We start from the raw sequence: 24531 nt of genomic DNA on the forward strand, positions 1-24531 counted from the left end.
TCCCAAACAGAGAGAAAAGATGGGAGTCTCATCCCAGCACTGACATTTCCTACATTGACTAAGAAAGTTGCCTCCTTTCTCTGCACTTCAGTCCTTCTTTTTAAAAGAGAGGTGATGGGGGTCGGGTGGTAGGTAGCGCAGCGGGTTAACCGCACATGGTGTGAAGCGCAAGGACAGGCTTAAGGATCCTGGTCGAGCCCCCGGCTCCCCACCTGCAGGGGAGCCGCTTCACAGGCAGTGAAGCAGGTCTGCAGGTGTCTATTTTTCTCTCCCCCTCTCTGTCTTCCCCTCCTCTTTCCATTTCTCTCTGTCCTATCCAACAACAACGACAGCAATAATAACTACAACAACGATAAAAACAACAAGGGCAGCACAAGGGGAAAAGATGGCCTTCAGGGGCAGTGTGTTTGTGGTGCAGGCACCGAGCCCCAGCAATAACCCTGGAGGCAAAAAAAGAGAGAGAGAGAGAGAGAGGTGATATTTACCTTCTAAAGTTTTGAGATACTATAATGTGAAGGTGTGATCTACCTGTCTGTGTGCTGAATTTTATTATTCTAGTCCTACTTTCCACTGCTCTGACTTTTGTTTTCCATAGTAACTCCATGGAAAGTTTTCTGAATCCTTTGTGAATAAAGTAAATATACATAAATACGCAAATCAAAAAAATATATATATCAGGTAACTAAGAGTAGTAAGCATCATGTAATTTTTCTTTTTATGGAAGCATATTGTTTTCTCCGTAGTATGAACTAAGATTTTGTTGTCGCTGTGATTAAATATACGCATATATATTTATATATGTGATTAAAATATGTATATATGTTTTTGCAGGGAGAGTGACTATGCAACTTAAAATAAACTATTTCATTTTTTAATTAATATATATATATATATATATATTTTGACTCCAGGGTTATTGCTGGGTTTCAGTGCCTGTACTGCAAATCCACTGCTCCTGGAGGCTATATTTTCCCTTTCTGTTGCTGATTGTTTGTTGTTGTTGTTATTCTTGTTGTTGGATAGGACAGAGAGAAATGGAGAGAGGAGGGGGAGACAGAGAGAGGGAGAGAAAGACAGACACCTGCAGATCTGCTTCACCGCCTGTGAAGTGACTCCCCTGCAGGTGGGGAGCCGGGGGCTCGAACCGGGATCCTTATGTGTTGTCTGGTCTTTGTGCTTTGGCTGTGTGTGCTTAACCTGTTGTGCTACTGCCTGGGCCCTGATTATATACCTCACAAGCAGTGAAGCAGGTCTGCAGGTGTCTATCTTTCTCTCCCCCTCTCTGTTTGTTGTTGTTGGATAGGACAGAGAGAAATGGGGAGGGGAGGGGAAGACAGAGAGGGGGAGAGAAAGACAGACACCTGCAGACCTGCTTCACTGCTTGTGAGGTGACCCCTCCCCTGCAGGTGGGGAGCCGGATGCTCTAACCAGGATCCTTTTGCCGTTCCTTGCACTTTGCGCCATGTGCGCTTAATCCACTGCGCTACTGACCCCCCAAATAAACTGTTTTAACCGTTTTAGCCATATAGTTTAGCCAAAAAGTTTCGATCTGCCTTACAGTGTTGGGCTGTGTCAGTCCCAGTTCAGGGCGCTAGTATGCGGGGCTAGCTTCGCGGGCGGGAGACAGACAACCGGAGACTCATGGCTGAGCTGAGAACGCAGTTCAATCTTTATTTAGGAGCAGGGATGCGGTTCAACAACCTAATCACAACACAATTCTCTCCTGCATCTCTCCTCCAGCGGAAGAGTCAGGAACCAAAGAAAATACATATGATAGGGGGCGGGAAGAAGGAAGAAGCGCCAACCAGCGATGACTAAACCAAATGTCCCAGAGGCGGTGGTAGGGTGGGGGGGTGGGGAGACCAAACCAATATCCCGGAGGCAGGGGGTGCCCAGCCAACAGTGGACGTGCAAATAGAACACATAGCAAGCAACACAAGCGAACCCAATGTGATGATAAAATCAGAAGGCTTCACAAGCAGAATCCAGAAGCAGACCAGCAGGGCTGCCTTTACCACTGCCCATTCCTAGAGCATTTTCATCTCCCAGGTTGACACTGTTTACCTTGAACAGTGACTTCCTCTTCTCCCCTGTGGGAACCACCTTGCTATTTTTTGTCTCTGAGTTATGACTATTCTAGGTACCTTATGACTTTTAGCCTTTTCTTTAAAAATCAGCCCAACAAAAGGTAAAAATCAAAGATCAAGTGACTGTTATAAACCTTTTCTTTTTTAATTTATTAATTTTATTTACTTGATAGAACAGAGAGATGGAGAGGGCAGGCAGAGGGAGGGGAGGTGGCCAGAGACAGAGAGACACCTGCAGCCCTGCTTCACCACTTGTGAAGTTCTCCCCCTGCAGGTGGGGGCTGGGGGCTTGAACCCAGGCCCGTGTGCATGTATAAACCCTTTCTTTAGTTCTGCCTTTGGGAACACTTTACTCTCATAGTACTTACCTTTTTACCTTGCCATCATACCATAATATCGATAGTTGTCTTTCTCTCTTTGGCTCCCTAGTTTTGAGTTTCATTTGAGAATTATTTCTCCCAGTCTTCTGGATTTTGAGTTTACTTCTACATTTTAGCGATATATTTTAAAGAATTGATACAGCTATCACTGCACTTTTAGGAAGGTTGAAGTTTGCTAGTTTAGCATGTTCGGGAGAGAGGGCCAGGTAGTGTGCACCTGGTTGAGCACACGTTACAATGCTCAAGGACCCAGGTTCAAGCCCCTAGTCCCCACCTGCAGGTGAAAAGCTTCACAAGTGGTGAAGTAGTGCTGCAGGTGTCTCTCTGCCTCTCTCCCTCTCCAGCTCTCCCCTCCCCTCGCAACTTCTCTGTCATTATCCAATAATAAACAAATAAGTAAATAGATAAATAAAATCTGTTAGAAGAATGTTGGAGCAACATAGGACAATCAGGAAGGCTCCAGGTATGTCTTCGTTATCCCTGCGATGAATTGAATTTGAAACAGTCAGTTACTTGGAGGTGAGGTGGTTCATGGGGCATCGTTCCTTTGGTGTGTACACTGTGCCTGCTGAATGCATTTGTTCCTCAAATTCTGTAGATTTGTAAAATGTTTGAACTTTCTCCCTTTCTCGCTATCTGCTTTGTCATTACTAATACAGGATTTCATCATATCTTGCCTCGGATTGGCTTCCCTGTCTTTTCTCTCTTCCAAACCAGCCCATCTTTTCTCTCCTTCAGGTTAGTGTCAGTACAGAGTGATGTCAGTATCGGGTCACCATCCTGTAGTTCCATCTCTAAGGGGCAACAGCTTGGGAGAATTCCTTTCTCCTGAGTGTCCAGAGAAAATCAGGACTTACTTAGCCTCGCTGGATGCCAGGGCCTGTGTAGCCCAAGCAGGATAAGTTCTCAATCAGGTTTTTGCCTTAAGCCCTGCTGATCCTGTGGGCAGTTCAGTATCTTGATGCCCCGCGACTTCCTTTCTTCCTTCAACCATGTGCTCTGTTGATAAGAACAAAAATGGCTTAATCTCACTTAGCATGAAATCTCAAGGTCCATCTAAAATATGGCAAAGGAGATGACTTGATAATTTTAAACAGAGCATAGTATTCTGTTGTATATGCATACCATAACTTTCTTAGTTCTTTATCTGTACTTGGACATCTGGGCTGCTTCCAAGCTGGGCTAGAACAAATTGTGCTCCTGTGATTGTGGGTGTGCACAGTTTGCTTCTGACACGTGTCTTTGTTTCCTTGGGGTATATCCCTGGGAGGGGAATTGCTGGGGCATAGGGTAAATCCATTGCTTGCATTCTGATGAGTCTGCAGGCTGTTCTGCAGAGCGGTTGAAGCAGTTTACATTCCCACCAGCAATGTAGGAGAGCGACGGAAAAGCATCTTCATAACCACAGGCTGGCAGCTTCCTGTTCTCCTTGGTCTGAAGTAACTCGAGAAAAAATTGGAATCATAGTATAGTCACAAAGAGTTTTGAGATTGTGAGTCTAGACACCTTGTTTTAATAGAGCATTTATTGGTTTATTAATGAGAAAAAGAACCGGATAAATGCTCTGACACATGTAATACCAGGGACTGAATTCAGGACCCCATTCCTTTTCCTTTTTTCATTTAAAGATATATTTTTGGTGAAAGTGATGGCAAGGCAAAAAATAGAGAGTAGCTTTAAAGTCACTGAGACAAAACTGCTTGAGATTTCAATGTGGGAAACAAAATTGGGAATGTATGATCTTTTTAATTTTGTTATCAATGATTCAATAACAACTGACAAGATTGTGATGTAAGAGGGGGACAGTTCCCACCACTAGAGTTCCTTGTCCCATTCGCTCCATTGGAAAGTTTCCTGTTCTTTTTTTTTTTTTTACCTCCAGGGTTATTGCTGGGGCTCAGTGCCTGCACCATGAATCCACTGCTCCTGGAGGCTATTTTTTCCCCTTTTGTTGTCCTTATTTTATTGTTGTTGTGGTTATTTTTATTGTTGTTATTGATGTCATTGTTGGATAGGACAGAGAGAAATGGAGAGAGGAGGGGAAGACAAAGAAGGGGAGAGAAAGGTAGACACCTGCAGACCTGCTTCACCATTTGTGAAGCAACCCCCCTGCAGATGGGGAGCCAGGGGCTCGATTGGGAACCTTACGCCATTCCTTGCACTTTGCGCCATGTGTGCTTAACCTGCTGCACTACTGCCTGACCCCTGGTTTCCTATTCTTTATCCCTCTGGGAGCATGGACCAAAGATCTTTATGGGGAGCAGAAGGTGGAAGGTCTGGCTTCTGTAATGGCTTCTCCACTGGACATGGACATCAGCAGGTGGATCCACACCCCCAGCCTGTCTTTATCTTTCACTAGTGGGCAGGGCTCTGGAGAGGTGGGGCTCCAGGACACATTGGTGAGGTCGTCTGCCCAGGAAAGTCAGGTTGGCGTCATGGTGGCATCTGCAACTTGGTGGCCGAAAGCAGTAAGATATAAAGCAGAACAATTTGTTGACTAATCAGGAACCTAAAGGTAAGAGTAGGGCAGCTGAGGTTGGGGTCTTCATCATGGAAGGAGCTGGGACGTCCATTTTAGGTCTATGCCAAGGGACCCATGACTTTACTAATGTTTGACTGAGCCTGACAGCTCACATGCAGGTGGGCTAGGAGTGTTGTCTGGGAAGATGGTGTCAGAGTTGCGGATTGGACTAAAAGCTGATAAGGGCAGAGATAAGCTCCCAGATATGGGAAAAATACATAAATACCATTAACTGTAAACCCCGTCTGTCTGATCTGGGGCCTATGTCTGTTCGTATTCAGCACGGGAGCCTGTGTGACCTCTGCATCCCTGCAGGTCTGAGCTCACAGTCCGTGGTCACGGCTGGGAATATTGTAGGCTGCTCTCACTTCAGAACCCGTCTTCCTCGAGTGGCGGAGTAGGCTGACCCAGCCTCCTGAGAGAGTGGGGCAGTTTCTACCACTGTTATTCTGCATTGGGGTAATGCAGGACCCCATTCCTGTGAGTCCTTCGCTTACCCGCTGCACCACCTCCCGGGCTGTGAGGCCTGCTTTTATGCCCCTTCTTAGGGGCACTCAGGCTACTCAGTGGCTTTCCTTTACTAATTCAGCCAGGACTGGCTTTTTTCTACTTTGTTGTTTTTTCCAAATTCAACATCACTTTATTGAGGAAATGCTGATTCATAGGAAAGCATGGTTTCTTTCACTAGCAACGACAACTTCTCCCTGGAATGCTGTTTGAGCCTGGACTTAAGAGCCTGACAGTGGGCTCTTGTCTTGACCCTTTCCCAGACTGTCTGATCTGGGCCGGGTCACATATTCAGATGCTTCATGTGTCAAATTGGGGTATTTCAAGACCTTTTCAGCTCTAAAACTCTGTTATTTTTGCATCTGAAATTTAGCCAGTGGGATGCTAATGTTTTTAGCATTGGCTGCCAAACTAGGCAGTGGATACCTCAAAATTCTGCTCACAGTGTTTCAGCGTGGTATTGTTCCTGCTTCTTCTAGCAGTTCCTGGGCTCTGCCTGCATGGAACCCTGTGACTAGCTAGTGTTTTCTGGTAGTAAGCTCTGCTTGCATCTTGACAGGTGTAAAATGTTCTTTGTTCTCAGGTTAGTGGTCTGATTGAAGGAAAAAAATGCTGTCGGCACCAGTTGGTTTTGAGGTTTCTGAGGTAATGTTATGCTGATTCACACTGGAGCTCCTTAGTGGAAAATTGAAACTTGAAGCCATGAATTAAAAAGTTAAATGAGAGTCAAGGTTTAAAGAGGCCAATGTGTGTGTGTGTGTGTGTGTGTGTGTGTGTGTGTGTGTGTACAATGTATGCAGTGGAACAACTAAAGTGAAGTCATTTTTTCAGGAAAACTAACAAAAGTGCATTGCTATAAATGCAATTGTAGGATCATAGTTATTATCACTGTAGTTAAATTTTACTAAGAGGTACATACACACACACACACACACACGGAGAGAGGGAGAGAGAGAGAAAGAGAGGAGAGGGGGGAGGGAGAGAGAAAGAGAGGAGAGAGAGAGAGAGGTGAGAGAGAGAAAGAAAGGAGAGAGAGAGAGAGAGGGAACACATGTTAGACTGCTCAGCTTTGGCTTATAGTGGTGCTGGGGATTAAACCTGGAACTTCAGAGACTCAGACATAAAAGTCTTTTGGAGGGGCCAGGCATTGGCACATCTGGCTAAGTGTACACACTACAGTGTGCAAGGACCTGGGTTCAAGCCCCTGGTCCCCACCCACAGAAGGAAAACTCCACAAGTGGTGAAGCAAGGCTGCAGGTGTCTCTCTGTTTCTCTCCTTCCCTATCTCTCCTTGCCCTCTCAACTTTTTCTCTGTTGCTACCAATAATAAATAAATAAAAATAATTAAAGAAGAAAGTTTTTGTATAACCATTATGCTGTTTCCCTTGCCCATCTCTGTAGTTGTGTCTAAAGCAGAAAGGAGAGGAGGGGGGAGGAATTTAGAGATCATCTAAATTCAAACCCAGCTTGAAATGGGATCTCCTGGCAGCTTCCCAGTCTCTAACCAGTGCTCTTTCTAAACATTACATTAAAAGAAAATGACTTAGGGGGTGGGTGTTGCACACCTGTTTGAGCGCACATGTCACAGTGCACAAGGACCCGGGTTTGAGCCCCAGACTTCACCTGCTGGGGGAAAGCTTTGAGAGAGGTGAAGCAGGGCTGCTGGTGTCTCTCTGTCTCTCTCCCTCTCTATCACCCCATTCCCTCTTGATTTCTGGCTGTCTCTATCCAATAAATAAATAAAGATAATAAAAATTAAAAAGAAAAGAAATTAACAACATAATTTTGTCTTGCATCTTACCTTAATGCACTTGGATGATTTCTTTACAGTTTCATCGGTCTCCACAGCAAAAATTGATATTATTATTATTTGTTCATACTATTCTCAGAAGCAGCAAAGTATATTGGGTTGTCAGTGCAGGTGGTAGTATTTTGTTGGGAGAGCTTCTTTTAGTACATAAACTAGAGAAAATGTAGGTAGAATTTATTAATCATCCACTCCCATTCATGTTCAGCAAATATATTCTGAGCACCAGAATTGTTAGGGACTTTTCCCTATAATGATAATGGCACGTTTTTAATTTAGTGACTTCGTTGTGCCATTTGCTATGGAGTTAAAGTGCTGTAAGGGCCTGCGGTGGTCTTCATCTAGTTAGGAAGATAGTAAAGGCTTCAGTGCTCATGGAACAATTCTAAAACAGGTAAGCATCAACCTATGTGATGCCAACTATAAATCCAGCAGAAGTTTAGATAGAGAGGTGTGTCTCCACGGAGAAGCAGAGGTGAGACTTGAGGGCTGCGCTTCCATTCTCTGGAGAGAGCGGCAGCCGAGGACCGAGGAGAGAGTGAATGTGCACGCCAGCCGTGTGAGGAGAAGCAAGTTGCCCGACTGAAGCAGACGCCGCAAAGTCATGAAACTAAATCAATAGTTAGGGTGGACTTGGTACTTGAAACAGGCCACAGTAAGTTGCCATAAATACTGGTTTCTAGAGTGTTTAGAAAAGATGGTTTTGTTTATCATCTCAAACTCTCTTTTCTCTTTTGTTTTTCTTTAGATTCCCTCGAACCCACTTATCAGCAGCTTCAGAAAATGAAACTGGACAAGAGTCCCTTTGTGGTGGTGTCTGTGGTTGGGCAGGAACTCTTGACAGCTGGCCATCACGGGGCCTCTGTGGTTGTCTTAGAAGCTGCTCTGAAGATTGGCACCTGCAGCCTCAAACTGAGAGGCTCTGTTTTCTCTGCCCTGAGCAGCGCTTACTGGTCTCTGGGAAACACAGAGAAGAGCACTGGATACATGCAGCAGGACTTGGATGTGGCCAAGACTTTAGGTGAAGTTCTGCTTCTCTCATTTATCTCAGTGCAGCAGGAAATATACAAAGCTGACTAACCTGATGAGACTGGAATAACACGCGTAATGAGAAGTGTCTCCAGACATTCTGTTTCTCTGTACTCAGTCCTTGAGGGTTTTCATAGAGCAAGGCCCAGAGGACGGCATTCACGAGTGAACATAGCCATTACCCTCCTCCATTACCCTGGGAGGGATCTGGCCTCGTAGATGTAAAATCCCAAGTGGTAACATTGGCAGGTGAATCTCTCATATTTGTTTTTATTATTATTATTTCTTGCCAACTTTAGGATGCATCATTTCAGATAGTACATGGAGGAGACTAAAATGCAGTAGTTAAAAATGTGGATTCTGGCACCAGACTGCTTAGTGTTCGAATTTTGGATTTATTTTTTGTGTGTATGACTTTTAGAAGGTTGCCTACCCTCTCTGCTGCAGTTTCTTCATTTGTAGAAAAAAGAATGTGGCTTATATTTTGATAATCACTACACTGACTTTTTTCAAGGGTGTTCAAGAGTGCAGGAAGAGAAGGGGAGCCTACCACCAGCATGTGTGTAAAGAGGCAGGTTAAATGACTGGGCCAACAGACAAGTTAGTTGCTCAGCCGCCCAAAGTCCTTGACAGAACAATATGTGACTCAAACCCAGCTGGTCTGTGTCAAGGTCTTTAACTTCTCATTTCTAGTATGCCAGTGTCCCTGACTGTAGTTGTATGCTATAATAGCAATAAAGGTTGTTGTTCAGAGATTTAAGATCTAGGAATGTCTCCTAGGCAGCATCTCCCCCCCACCCCCAAAGTTATCTCTGGGGCTCTATGCCAGCACTACGAATCCACTACTGTCAACCATTTTTTTTCCTTTTTTTATTGAATAGGAAAGAGAGAAATTGAGAGGGGAGGGGAGATAGAGAGGGAGAGAGAAAGAGAGACACCTGCAGACCTGCTTCATCACTTGTGAAGTGGACCCCCTGCAGGTGGGGAGTAGGGGCTCGAACCTGGTTCCTATTTATGGGTCCTTGTGCTTCATACTTTGTGCTCTTAATTGAGTGTGCAACCCCCCAGCCCCCTCATGTAGAATCCTTATGGAAGAAAAAAAAAAAGCTTTTTCTGTTGTTGTTGTTGCCGTTGTTGTTGTAGCCTTATTGTGGTTATTGTTGTTGTTGCTGATGTCATTCGTTGTTGGATAGGACAGAGAGAAATGGAGAGAGAGGAGGGGAAGACAGAGAGGGGGAGAGAAAGACAACACCTGCAGACCTGCTTCATCGCCTGTGAAGCGACTCCCCTGCAGGTGGGGAGCCGGGGGCTTAGAACCGGGATCCTTACGCTGGTCTATATGCTTTGTGCCACGTGCGCTTAACCTGCTGTGCTACCGCCTGACCCCCCAAAAATGCTTTTTAAAAGAAGGCCAGTGAGGGTTGGGGAACTAGCATAATGGTTATGCAAAAAGACTTTTAAAAATTTTTATTAACTTATTGGACAGAAACAAAAATTGAGAGGGGAGGAGGAGAGAGGGAGGGAGGAGAGAGAGTGTGTGTGTGTGTGTGTGTGTGTGTGTGAAAGAGAGGGAGGGACAGGGAGAGGGAGAGAGGAGACCCGCAGCACTGCTTCACTGCTCATAAAGCTTTCCTTCTGTAGGTGGGGCTGGAGTACTTGAACCCAGTTTCTTGCACATTTTAGCATATGCGCTCAGCCAAGTGTGCCAACATCCAGCCCCGCAAAATATACTTTAATGCCTAAAACACCAAAGGGCAGAGGTTCAGTTCCCAGCACCACCACAAGCCATAAGCAGTGCTCTGATAGAAATAAAATAAATAATAATAAATTAAAAAATAAAAGTGGGCAAGTGAAACCGTAACAAATTGGGGTTTTGAAATTAAAATGGTCATTATATACTGTGCGGAGCATAATAAGTTAGAGAAATTTCATGGCTCTTTTTCTTAAATCCAATCCAGGTGACCAGACTGGAGAATGCCGAGCTCATGGGAATCTGGGCTCTGCATTCTTCTCCAAAGGAAACTACCGAGAGGCGCTCACTAACCACAGGCATCAGTTGGTGCTAGCTATGAAACTCAAGGATCGAGAGGTAGGAAGCTTACTTGCAGACCAAAAGCATATCTGATGAAACATGGCATCTTATTTTGCTGTTCGTAATGCTTAAGGTTTTTTTTTTTTCTGCTTGTTTGTTTTGTATCTTAAAGTATTACATCCAGAAACTGGTAATCATTACTGTTGTCTTTCTTTTATCACCAATCACCTTCACATCTACAACACACAGACCTTGGGGATATAAATAGAGCATGGTCGTTGGCCTCAGGACCCAATGACTTCGTCAGATGAGTGTCCTTAACTTCACAGGCACTTTTATTAGGGATCTTAAAGTTAGCAAGCTGCTAGACCACTGAGACGTGTCCACTGAATCAATGAGGCGAGCACTGTGCTTTGAATGGTGTTGTTCCTTCAAGTCCGTCATGCTGTTTCTTTGTGAACTGTAATGATAAGCAGTCAGGGTCTTTTGAGAAAACTGAAAAGTAATATTCCTAGAGAGCTGATATTTGGTAGAAGTCACCTGGTGAAAACACACCTGCAGAGTAGGAGTGTGGTGTGGAGTCCCTGCTCTAGGCTTCTGGCTTCTGGGCTCCCAAGGAGGTGTCCACTCCACTCTGCTTTGCTTATTCTCTTATCCAAAGCTACGACTCTACTCATGCTGTACACATGTGTAACAGTATTATAAGGAGTACTTGCAGTGTGTCTGGATTCATAGTTGACAGTTGTTAACGGTGTTATTAATAAGGGAGAGCAGGCATAGCAGAGGCAGCAATGGATTTGTGAGTCAGCATGTTGAGAGATATGTAGTCCCACCTACGCCTCAGAGGGTCAGTGTGCGGCATTATCGGAATTCTGTTATATTCTTGTGAGTGATCCCGCACCTTCACATCTCTAGGGCATGATACGCAGGCAGTCAGAAGGCCCAGGGGAGGACAACAAAATAACAAACCCTTTGCTCCAGTGGTGGGCGGAACTCTTACCTTGGGAAGAATTAGCTTCTACAAGCTCTCTCTCATTTGTGATTGTCACAAGTAAGTCTTTGAAAGCTAGCAAACACACTGTTCTAGGCCTATAACTCTTTACAGTGTTATTTTTGACAGAATTACTTAGACAATTTTTCTTTCTGTCTTTTAAAATATATGTACTTATTATTGCATAGAGACAGAGAGGAATTGAGTGGGGTGAGGGAGATATAGAGGGAGAGAAACAGAGAGACTCCTGCAGCCCTGCTTCACCACTCATGAAGCCTTCCCCCTGCGGGTAGGGACCAGGGGCTCAATCCCAGTTCCTTGCACACTGTAATGTGTGCATTTAACTAGGTACACTACAACTTGGTCCCCTAGTCACTTTTTCTTCCTTGCCTGTTTACTCTTAGCTTACACACAGTTCTTATGAACCACGTGAGCTGATTTTTTTTTTAATATGAACAGACTACAGTGAGAGATCCGACTGTAGAGACTTATAACTGACAGCATTAAGAAGAGGTAGGCTTAAGAACAAAAACATTACTGTTGGTAGGTAAGACCATGGTTGAGGACAAGTAGATGCATTTACTCTTTATTTTCTTAATTCCTGGATAGTGTAGAAAGACATAGCTGGAGCTGGGGAAATAGCATAAAGGTGATGTAAAAAGACTTTCATACCTGTGACACCAGAGGTCCCAGGTTCACTCCCCGGCACCACTGTATGCCAGAGCTGAGCAGTGGGGACAGGAGGGAGAGGGAGGTAGACATAGGTGTCTTAAAGAGAAATGTGAACGTCTCTAGCCTCCTCTCTTAGCTCTTTTAATAGCAGAATTTTCTAAAGCTGGCATTACTTATACATCTTTGCTGTACACTAACTTAGCAAGAGATCACTGAATTATGAGGATGGAAGGAACCTTGAAATAATACTGGTAACAATTCTCTTAAAACTTTCCTGCTGGAGTTGCCTGCTGTTTATCATAGATGCCTCCCACCCCTTCCCTTGGTTTCTGCCTAACCGCTACTGCAGTAGCACACAGAAATAGAGCCCAGGGCATTGACTCTGCAACTAAGCTGCCTTCCTGGCCCTACAACATATTTAAAAAATGAGTTTTTCTCTGTAATTGCTTCCCCGATGAACCACGGGTGTTGATACGTGGATCTGTGCTCTCAGCCTGCCTCTCCCTTTCCCTAGTGGGGCAGGGCTCTACAATGACTGGGTCCACACTCCCAGAGGGATAAAGAACAGGAAAGCTGTCAGGGGAGGGGATGGGATACGAAGTTCTAGTGGTGGGAATTGTGTGGAGTTGTACCCCTCTTACCCTATGGTTTTGTCAGTGTTTCCTTTTTGTAATAAATTAAAATAAAAAATGATTTTTGTGAAGTTTCTCACTAAAAACTTCTCATTTATAAAAAAAAATCAGCTCATTTTATTATTTTTTTAAATCTGTGATTAATGGTGGCTTAAAGGTGGACAGATTACCCCACACCACACCCAGCACCAAGTTCAGTGCCCCTGCCCTCTAAACGATAACCACCATAGTTCTTATCAGATCATAGAGATCATTTGTTTGCTTGTGTTTTGTCTTATTTTGTTTTATTTTTTTTTGGCAAGTTCATATATTTCTTTTCTCTAGATTCCATGTGAGTGAAGCCATGGGTAGTTGTCTGCCCTTCCTTGACTTATTTCTCTAAGCATAGTCACCTCTAGCTCCATCTGCTTTGTCCTGAAGGACACAATGCATCTTTTCTGACTGCAGAGTAGCATTCCGTGCAGTATATACCCACAGCTTTGTATGTGGTTATCTGCTAGTGGGCATTTCTTCAGAGCCGGCCTATCGGTCTTTTAGGCTGTTTTTCTCAAACTGACTGGAAGCTCAGTGTTCCTCAGTGATGGTGCTTCCTTCCTTGCTTATAATAGTGGACATCTATGCCATGTGTAACTGGAAGCTTCTAGAGGGGAAGGCCACCTTGCTGACCTTAGCCAGTCACCTGCTGAGCACAGCAAGTTCATATGCTGTTTGTTGTTCAAATGCCTTTCTCCGTGAGCGTGGATATGCTGCTGTCCCTGCCCTCGAGGAGTTCAGATATCCTGGCAAACCTCCCGCACTTTCCAGTCCTATGTGGATAAATGCTTCTCCCCGGGACTAGGTTAGAGAGACAGATGTTGATTGAAAACTGTGCACCTGAATATATGCTATAAAGCAATGTTGTTTCAGTTAAAGAAAAAAAAAAAAGACTGTCCTCTTCTGGTTCACAGAAATGGTGGTCTTTGTTTACTCAGAGATGCAGAGGATGCCTTACGAAGTCCTGCAGCAAATACCAACAGGAGTTATTAATGTGTTCTGCCATAGCTTTGTGGTCAGTAACTGAAATCTAAAGTTCACATTCCAAAGGGATACATGCCATATTCCTATAATACCTTCCGCATAATTCTGGTCATATCTGACAAAAGATCATTTAAAATAAAATTTCATTCTTTGTGATTCTGAGAATTAAAAATAAATGATACTTGCTATAAAATTTTAACACCGTTGCAGTAATTGGAAGAGTTATTTAACAGTTCCCAAAAAAGAATTGCTTGACATTGTGAGAAAGTTGGATCTTCTGGATTTCCTTTCGGATGTGGCTATAGGAAATCAGTGACATCATCGTAACCACAGCACTTTCTTCGAAAACAATGCTATTTTTCTTGGACCCTTTTGCAGACATTCTCTGCATCATGTGTTAGTGTATTTGCAGTGTTAACATGAAATCCACACAGAGAATTTGGGGGGGGTTGTAAGAGAGAGGCACAGACAGAGACAAACAGTGTAGTGAGTGGGGAAAAAAGGTGAAAAGCATTTCACTTTAGTATAGAACCATGTTCTCAAAGGGAGTATTAAGTTTAGGAGAGGAAGACTTGGCAATCCTCTCAGTGACTGAGACACAAATAAGACTTTACAGACTTGCCAGAAACAAACAGGAGTGGTAAGCTAAAACTTATTACTATCACTGAAAAAATTTTTGAAGTGGACATCAGTGTGTGTGTGTGTGTGTGTGTGTGTGTGTGTGTGAGCGTGTGTGTGTGTGTGAGCGCGCGCGCCTGTATATGCATGAGTGCGTGTATGTGCTTGAGTGCACACATACTGAAGAAACTAACCTAGGCTCTTGAAGTGCAAGGGGTTGCTGAATCTCCTCCCCTGCCCAATTGTTGTAAACACAGGTCTGTGTATATATGTACAATGTATACATACCTATTTGAGAAATGGAGAGAATATACCTATTTGATGAAAGTTTTCTTTTTAAAAAATTTCATTAGTGGTTTAATGATTAACAAGATTGTAAGATAGCACGTGTCTAATTCCACACAGTTTCCACCACCAGAGTTTCATGTTCCATCCCCTCCGTTGGAAATTTCCAGGGTCTTTATGCCTCTGGGAGTCAGGATCAGAATTTTTTATGGGGAGCAGAAGGTGGGAGATCTGGCTTCTGTCATTGCTTCTCCGCTGGACATGGGTGCTGGCCGGTCATCCCATAGGAGTCTGGAGAGGTGAGATTTCAGGATACATTGGTGAGGTCGTCTGCCCAGGGATGTCAGGGTGGTGTCACAGTAGTGTCTAAAACTTGGTGACTGAAAGGTGGTTATATATATACAATTTGTTCAATAAACAGGAAACTAAAGGTAGGAATAGAGCAGATGAAATTAGGGATCTTTGGGTGAGAAGAAGCTAGGAAGTCTATATTAGGGATGTTCCAAGGGGCCCATGACTTCAGTAATTTTTGCTTAAGCCTGATAGCTAACATGCAGGTGGACTAAAAATATTGTTTGGGAAGATAGTGTCAGAGTTGAGGATAGGGCTAGAAAGCTGGATTAGGGCAGAGACTAGCTCCCAAACATGAGGAAATATGTATATATGATTAACTATTTACCCCATTAATCTGACCTAGGGCCCATGTATATTCATATTTAGCACAGGAGCCTGTGTGACCCCTGAGTCTCTGTCAGTCTGAGCTCACAGTCCATAGTCACAGCTAGGAACATTCTAGGCTGTCCTCATTTCAGGACTCGTCTTCCTAGAGCTGCAGAGTAGGCTGCTGGCTCAGCCTCCCTTCAGAGAGTGGGACAGTCCCTACCATTGCCTCTCTATAGTGAGGGCCAGGTCCTGGAGAAGCCCACAGGAGGGCTTGTGATGATGTTCCTGATGGAAGTGACTAGTGATGGTGGAGAGAGGAGTCTGTTAGACGTCTAGGCCCATCATATCCATGTGGGAATCCAAGAATTCCCTAACTAGAGCCCCAGATGATGAGGTTGCCTGAGCCAGTCCCTTGCCCTTATCCAGCTTTTGTAGTCCTTTCTTTACCTGAGAAGGTTAGACTTTCTACCAGTTGTTAGATCATTGGGTGTCATTTGTTGTATTCAAATTGGCATTGGGTTTATGGAGTCTGGCCTCAAGTTAGGGAGGGAATAAACCAGGGCATGGGGGGGGGGTTAAGTTAGCCTTGCATGTTTCTTTTACAGATTGTCAAGGGGGTGGCATTAATGCTATTGCTTTCAGGGGCAGTTAGGGAATATTTCTTACTTTCTTTTGTGTAATTAAGAGAGTAGATAAAGTGATTGAGGGAAATGAAGCAGGAGAGGAGGGTGTCTAGGCTAAGTAGTAAATATTTGATTGGACACTTCATGGTGTCTTCTTTGGGTTTTTCTACTTGCATGCTGAGTTTACTAAGTCTAAGTCTAATCACAGCAGCCTCTTGAGCATTTTTACTTTGAGGTATACAGTTTCCCCTAAATTATGGATACATGTGTACAACCCTGACCCTTAGGCCCTGGTCTATATCTAGAGTCTGTAACTTTGTTAGGGAGTGTGCCATTTGAAATGGAACTAGGCAGTCCCATGTGTTAGGGAAGTCTCACCAGATTATTGGAGTAGTAAGGTTGACATCTTAGGCTTGGTGTCACTGGATCCAGTCCAAAGTGAAATGTGGCATGGTGGCACCGGTTGCAGTGATATACCTGAGAGGTCAGTGGGGGCAGTATCACAGGGTAGGAGATCAAGAGGAGGAATGCCAAGAAATACAAGAAAAGTCCCAGAGGTTCCAGGACTGGGAGAAATATGGATTATTTATTTGTTGTTATTTTATTAGTGATTTAATAATGATTAACAAGATTGTGGGATAAGAGGGGTACAATTCCGTACATTTCCCACCACCAGAATTCTGTATCCCATCCCCTCCATTGGAATTTTCCCTATTCTTTATCCCCTCTGGGAGTGTGGACCAAAATTGTTTTTGGAGAGCCAAAGGTGGAGGTCTGACTTCTGTATTTGCTTCTCCACTCTGTATTTGCTTCTCCACTGGACAGGGATTTTGACAGGTCGATCCATACCCCCAACCTATTTCTGTCTTTCCCTACTCAGGTAAGGCTCTGGGGAGGTGGGGCTCTAGGACACATGAGTGAGGTCTTCTGCCCAGGAAGTCAAAAAGAATGGGGAAGGTTCCTTGCAGTCTTAGAGTTTAAGAAGGCAATATTGGAGCAGCTGTGTTTCTCTCCTCTCCTCTCCCTTATCAACTAGGAATACCAAAGGAGACCACCTGGGACCAAAACAAGACAGGACTAGAATGACTAAGGAACCCACTAAATCACCGGTGAGTGCAAACACGTGTGGCTGGTGGTCAGCGTGAGCCTAGGGAGAGATTAAGTGCCTGCTAACAGTCCGGCAGTTTATGAGTTGAGATACTACCTCCAGTCTCTTCCACCAACAAGAGAACGGCTGAAGGGAGGAGAGGACTCCCCTGAGACTCACCAAGTGCAACTCTGAGTCTCCATTGCTACTGCCCTCAGGATCTGGAGCAGGGGCAGGGAGGCCCTGTGCTGATACCAGGGGACAGAGAACTAACCAGGAAACTCTGGAGAAGACCTAGACCTTGGTGACCTAGCAGTAGGGCTGTGAAAGTCTCTTTGCATAACCACTAGATTATCTCTGCCACACCCTGCTTTATCTCTTGGTCAGGAGTCAGTGATCAATCTAAGAAGCCTACTTATAGTTTAGAACCCCTCAGGCTCCCATAGCCTACAGGGAAGAAAAAGCACAAAAGAGGCTTTTAAGTCACTGAACTCCAAATCAGGGATTAAAATACTATTGAAACAACTGTCAACTTCCACAACTGTGAACCCCTTTAATTACCTTACTTGGACACAAGTCAATCCAGGCAAGAGTGATCAGTAATTTGAAAAGTACTGAGAGAGGTCTAACCTCATAACATACTATATAAAATGGTTAAACCAACAAGAAGAAATATTGGAGAAATGAACCAGGACAAGAGTCCAGCTAAAAGCCCCCGAAAGGCTGAAACACAAAAGAATGAGGTCAACATCCAAACACTAGCTAAGGAAATAGTCACAGCAGTGAGTAAAGAGTCTGAAAGAACTTCCATCAGAAATACAGAAACAACAAATGAGACTCTGGAAGAAAACACTAATTATCTCAAGGTTATTAGAGAGCTGAAAGCTGAAATAGCTGAGCTAAGAACACAACTAGCTTACAAGCTAAAACAGTATCAGAACAGGTTAACAAAATAGATGAACTCCAGAAAACAGTAGAGGGGAGAGAGAATAGAATCAATGAGGCTGAAGACAGAATTGGCAAGCTCGAGGACGAATTAGAGACAACTGAAAAAGAAATAAGAGATCTCAAAAAGAGATTAGGAGATACTGAAAACAACAACAGAGACCTATGGGATGACTTCAAAAGAAACAATATACGCATTATTGGCTTACCAGAGGAAGAAAGAGAGGGAGGGGAAGAAAACATTCTTCAGGCCATAAAAGCTGAGAACTTCTCTAGTCTAGACAACATAAAAGATGTAAAGATTCAAGAAGCCCAGAGGGTCCCAAACAGAATTAACCCAGACTTAAAGACACCAAGACACGTCATATTTAGAATGGAAAGGAATAAGGATAAAGAAAGGATCCTGAAGGCTGCAAGAGAAAAACAAACAGTCACCTACAGAGGAAAACCCATAAGATTAGCAGCAGACTTCTCCACAAAAACACTACAGGCCAGAAGAGAACAGTAAGATATCTATTGAGTGCTCAATGAGAAAGGCTTTCAGCCAAGACTATTGTATCCTGCTAGACTGTCATTCAGACTAGATGGAGGCATCAAAACCTTCTCAGACAAGCAACAGTTGAAGGAATCAACTATCACCAAGCCTTCCCTGAAAGAAGTTCTGAAAGATCTCCTATAAACAGTCAGACCACCATAAATACGCCATATATCAGAACACTCTAAAACTCTACAAGAATGGCGTTAAAACATCTTCAATCTTCGATATCAATAAATGTCAGTGGCCTGAATTCACCTATTAAAAGGCACAGAGTAGGAAGATGGATCAGAAAACACAACCCAACAATATGCTGTCTACAGGAAACCCACCTAACTCAACAAGATAAACACAGACTCAAAGTGAAAGGATGGAAAACTATCATACAAGCCAGTGGCTCACAAAAAAGGGCAGGAACAGCTGTTCTCATATCTGACACGATAGACTTTAAAATAGATAAGACTTAAAAAGATAGGAATGGACACTACTTAATGCTCAGAGTATCAGTCAATCAAGAGGACTTAACAGTTAACTTCTATGCACCCAATGAGAAGCCATCTAAATACATCAAACGTCTATTGAAAGAGCTACAGCCATATATTAAGAGCAACACAGTCATAGTAGGGGACTTCAACACCCCACTCTCTCTGGATGAACTTGACAGATCATCCAGGCAGAAAATCAATAAAGACATAAGGGAGCTAAATGAGGAGATAGATGAACTAGAACTATTGGGAATTTTCAGAATCATTCATCCCAAGAAGCTGGAATACACATTTTACTCAAGTCCACATGTGTCATTCTCAAGGATAGACCATATGTTAGGCCACAAAGACAGCATCAGCAAATTCAAGAGCATTGAAATCATCCCAAGCATCTTCTCAGACCACAGTGGAATTAAACTAACACTAACAATCAAATTAAACTAACAATCAACAAAAGATTAGTAATAGTCCCAAAATGTGGAAGCTCAACAGCACACTCCTTAAGAACTACTGGCTCAAACAGGAAATAAAGGAAGAAATCAAAATATTTCAAGAGTACAATGAAAATGAAGACATAAGCTATCAAAATATTTGGGACACAGCTAAGGCAGTACTGAGAGGGAAGTTCATAGCTATACAAGCACAACATTAGGAAACAAGAAAAAGCACAAATAAACAGCCTGATTGCACATCTTAAAGACCTAGAAGAAGAAGAACAAAGGAACCCTAAAGCCACCAGAAGGACAGAAATCACTAAAGTTAGGGCAGAAATCAATAACATTGAAAATAAGGAAACCATACAGAAGATCAACGAAAGTAAATGTTGGCTCTTCAAAAGAGTGAACAAAATCGACAAACCTTTAGCCAGACTCACAAAACAAAAAACGGAGAAGACCCAAATAAATCGGATACTAAATGAAAGATTAGGTATCAGAACAGACACCGCAGAAATTCAACATACCACGTGAGGCTTCTGTGAACAACTCTATGCCACCAAGTTATCTATTTCCTAGATACCTACCAACTTCCAAAACTAAGTAAAGAGGAAGTGGATAACATGAATACGCCCATCACAGCTAATGAAATTGAAACAGATATCACAAATCTTTCCAAAAATAAAGGTCCTGGACCAGATGGGTTTACAAATGAATTCTAGAAAATCTTCAAAGAAGAACTAGTACCTTTACTTTTAAAAGTCTTCCAGAAGATGAAGACACTGGAATACTCCCTTCCAGCTTCTATGAAGCCAACATCACTTTGATACCAAATGTAGACAGGGACACAACCAAAAAAGAAAACTACAGACCAATATCTCTGATGAACATAGATGCTAAAATATTGAACAAAATTCTAGCCCACAGGATACAGCAGTATATTAAAAAGATTGTTCATCATGACCAAGTGGGGTTTATCCCAGGCACGCAAGGTTGGTTTAATATACGTAAATCTATCAACGTGATCCACCACATCAACAAAAGCAAGACCAAAAACCACATGGTCATATCAATAGATGCAGAGAAAGCCTTTGACAAAATACAATATCCCTTTATGATCAAAATCCTACAAAAAATGGGAATAGATGGAAAATTCCTCAAGATAGTGGAGTCTATATATAGCAAACCTACAGCCAACATCATACTCAATGGTGAAAAACTGGAAGCATTTCCCCTCAGATCAGGTACTACACAGGGCTGCCCACTATCACCATTACTATTCAACATAGTGTTGGAAGTTCTTGCCATAGTAATCAGGCAGGAGCAAGGAATAAAAGGAATACAGATTGAAAGAGCAGAAATCAAACTCTCCCTATTTGCAGATGATATGATAGTATACATAGAAAAACCGAAAGAATCCAGCAAGAAGCTTTTGGAAATCATCAGGCAATATAGTAAGGTGCCAGGCTACAAAATTAACATTCAGAAGTCAGTGGCATTCCTCTATGCAAACACTAAGTTAGAAGAAGTTGAAATCCAGAAATCAGTTTCTTTTACTATAGCAACAAAACAATAAAATATCTAGGAGTAAACCTATCCAAAGAAGCAAAAGACTTGTATACTGAAAATTATGAGTCACTACTCAAGGAAATTGAAAAAGACCCAAAGTGGAAAGATAGTCCATGTTCATGGGTTGGAAGAATTAACATCATCAAAATGAATATACTACCCAGAGCCATATACAAATTTAATGCTATCCCCATCAAGATCCCAAGTACATTTTTTAGGAGAATAGAACAAATGCTACAGATGTTTATCTGGAACCAGAAAAGACCTAGAATTGCCAAAACAATCTTGAGAAGAAAGAACAGAACCGGAGGCATCACACTCCCAGATCTCAAACTGTATTATAGGGCCATTGTCATCAAAACTGCTTGGTACTGGAACATGAACAGACACACTGACCAGTGGAATAGAATTGAGAGCCCAGAAGTGAGCCCCCACACCTATGGTCATCTAATCTTTGACAAAGGGGCCCAGACTATTCAATGGGGAAAGCAGAGTCTCTTCAACAAATGGTGTTGGAAACAATGGGTTCAAACATGCAGAACAATGAAAATGAACCACTATATTTCACCAAATACAAAAGTAAATTCCAAGTGGATGTTAGACCAGAAACTATCAGATACTTAGAGGAAAATATGAGCAGAACTCTTTTCTGCATAAATTTTAAAGCCATCTTCAATGAAACGAATCCAATTACAAGGAAGACTAAGGCCAGCATAATCCTATGGGACTACATCAAATTAAAAAGCTTCTGTACAGCTAAAGAAACTACTACCCAAACCACGAGACCCCTCACAGAATGGGAGAAGATCTTTACATGCCATACATCAGACAAGAGGCTAATAACCAACATATATAAAGAGCTTGCCAGACTCAACAACAAGACAACAACCCCATCCAAAAATGGGGGGAGGACATGGACAGAATATTCACCACAGAAGAGATCCAGAAGGCCAAGAAACACATGAAAAAAGGTTCCAAATCTGATTGTCAGAGAAATACAAATAAAGACAACAATGAGATACCACTTCACTCCTGTAAGAATGTCATACATCAGAAAAGGTAACAGCAGCAAATGCTGGAGAGGTTGTGGAGTCAAAGGAACCCTCCTACACTGCTGGTGGGAATGTCAGTTGGTCCCAGCCTCTGTGGAGAACAGTCTGGAGAACTCTCAGAAGGCTAGAAATGGACCTACCCTATGATCCTGCAATTCCTCTCCTAGGGATAGATCCTAAGGAACCCAACACATCCATCCAAAAAGATCTGTGTACATGTATGTTCTTGGCAGCACAATTTGTAATAGCCAAAAGCTGGAAGCAACCCAGGTGTCCAACAACAGATGAGTGGCTGAGCAAGTTGTGGTCTAGATACACAATGGAATACTACTCAGCTATAAAAAATGGTGACTTCATTGTTTTCAGCCTATCTTGGATGGACCTTGAAAAATTCATGTTAAGTGAAATAAGTCAGAAACAGAAGGATGAGTATGCGATGATCTCACTCTCAGGCAGAAGTTGAAAAGCAAGATCAGAAAAGAAAACACAAGTAGAACCTGAACTGGAATTGGCGTATTGCACCAAACTAAAGGACTCTGGGGCGGGGAGAATACAGGTCCAAGAAGGATGACAGAGGACCTTGTGGGGGTTGTATTGTTATATGGGAAACTGGGACATGTTATGCATGTACAAACTATTGTATTTACTGTTGAATGTAAAACATGAATTCCCCAATAAAGAAATTAAAAAACAAGAAGGCAATATTACGCCTAAGTAGCTCAGTTGGGATAGCGTTAGACTGAAGAAGGTGATAGATAATTATTATTATCACCAAGTTATTTGGGAGCTTGGTTTAGTTTGAAACCCCCACGGTTAGAATTTACTGTACCATGGATGACCTCACCATGATTTATGACTTATGCCATTTAATGCTATCTGTAAATAACCATACCTTACGTACTGCCAGGACCAGTTGCTTCTGATCTACCTAGTCTAATATTGTAGGTAACTTCGGGTTTGAAAAAAAAGTGTTACTTTTAGAAATGCTTTAACAATTTAATCTCAGTGTCAGAATGCAATCAGGTTCCAAATGTCAGACATTTAGACATTTAGACTGAAGGCGTATATGCTCAGACCTCAAGACATTCAATCCCTTTTGCCCCTGACATACCAAATAAATACTAATTGATAACACTATAAAGTGATAGGAGTACAGTTAACACCATTCCTGCCACCAAATGTCTGTGTCCTTACCCCACCCTGCAAACCCAGCTTTCTCCACACAGGCTTTTACTACGGTACAGCACTCTAAACCCAGTTCAAAGTCTGCTTTGTATCTCCCTTTCTGTTCTTTTTTAAACTTCTGTCTATGAGTGGGAACATCCCATACTTATCTTTCTCTTTCTGGCATATCTCACTTAACATGATTCCTTGATCTCTATCCAAGATGGGGCGAAGAAGGTGAGCTCACCATTTTTAATAGCTGAGTAGTATTCCACTGTGTATATATAGACCACAGTTTTCTCAGACACTCACCTGTTTTTAGACACCTGGGGTTGCTTCCAGGTTTTGCCTATTACAAATTGTGTTGCTATGAGCATAAGTATACACAGATCTTTTTGGATGGGTATGTTTGACTCCTTAGAATATATCCTCAGAATGGAAATGGCTGGGTCATAAGGTAGGTCCATTTCTAGCCTTCTGAGAGTTCTCCAGACTGCCCTCCACAGGGGTTGGGCCCATTGACATTCCCACCAGCAGTGCAGGAGGGTTCCTTTGCCCCCACAACCTCTATAGCATTTGTTGTTGCTATTGTTTCTGATACATGAGATTCTCACAGAAGTGAAAGGGTATCTCACTGTTGTCTTTATTTGCATTTCTCTGATAATCAATGACTTGGAGCATTTTTTCATATGTTTTTTGGCCTTTTGGATCTCTTCTTTGGTGAATCTTCTGTTCATATCCTCTCCCTATTTGTGGATGGGGTCATTTGTTTTCTTCTTGCTGAGTTTGGTGAGCTCTTTATATATTTTGGTTATTATCCTCTTGTCTGATGTATGACATGTAAAGATCTCTCACTATTTTTATATTTAATTTTTTATTGATAAAAAGGAAACATTGACAAAACCATAGAATAAGGGGGGTGCAACTCCACACAGTTCCCACCACCAGCTCTCTGTATCCCATCCCCTCCCCTGACAGCTTTCCTATTCTTTATCCCTCTGGGAGTATGGGCCCAAGGTCATTGTGGGATGCAGAAGGTGGGAGGTCTGGCTTCTATAATTACTTCCCCGCTGAACATGGGCGTTGGCAGGTGGATCCACACTCCCAGCCTGCCTCTCTCTTTCCCTAGTGGAGCGGGGCTCTAAGATACATTGATGGGGTCGTCTGTCCAGGGAAGTCTGGTTGGCCTCATGGTAGCATCTGGAACCTGGTGGCTGAAAAGAGAGTTAACATACAAAGCCAAAATAATTGTTGGACAATCATAGACCTAAAGGCTGGAATAGTGCAGATGAAGAGTTGGGGGGTGCTCCATTTTGTAGATAGCTGGTAGGCCTATTGTAGTTACATTCCAAAGGGCCTGTGGCTGTACTAGTTGTTTTTGTTTTTTTTCCTCTGA

At 42.9% G+C, this 24531-nt stretch overlaps 1 protein-coding gene across 7 annotated transcripts in view; it reads left to right on the forward strand.

The window, feature by feature from the left end:
* Positions 1–24531, forward strand: part of TTC28 (tetratricopeptide repeat domain 28) — a 487880-nt gene that overhangs the window by 243661 nt on the left and 219688 nt on the right. For 5 of the 7 annotated variants that reach the window (XM_060192543.1, XM_060192544.1, XM_060192547.1 and 2 more), the window contains 2 exons: positions 8051–8323; positions 10290–10420. In XM_060192543.1, the coding sequence (XP_060048526.1) occupies positions 8051–8323; positions 10290–10420 (404 nt within the window). Of the gene's footprint in view, positions 1–6092; positions 6141–8050; positions 8324–8443; positions 8581–10289; positions 10421–24531 lie in introns of those variants that run through there. The other 2 variants (XM_060192548.1, XM_060192549.1) reach the window with 2 other exon arrangements.

This window comes from Erinaceus europaeus, chromosome 6, assembly GCF_950295315.1.
Source record: "Erinaceus europaeus chromosome 6, mEriEur2.1, whole genome shotgun sequence".
In the NCBI taxonomy this organism is placed as follows: Eukaryota; Metazoa; Chordata; class Mammalia; order Eulipotyphla; family Erinaceidae; genus Erinaceus; species Erinaceus europaeus.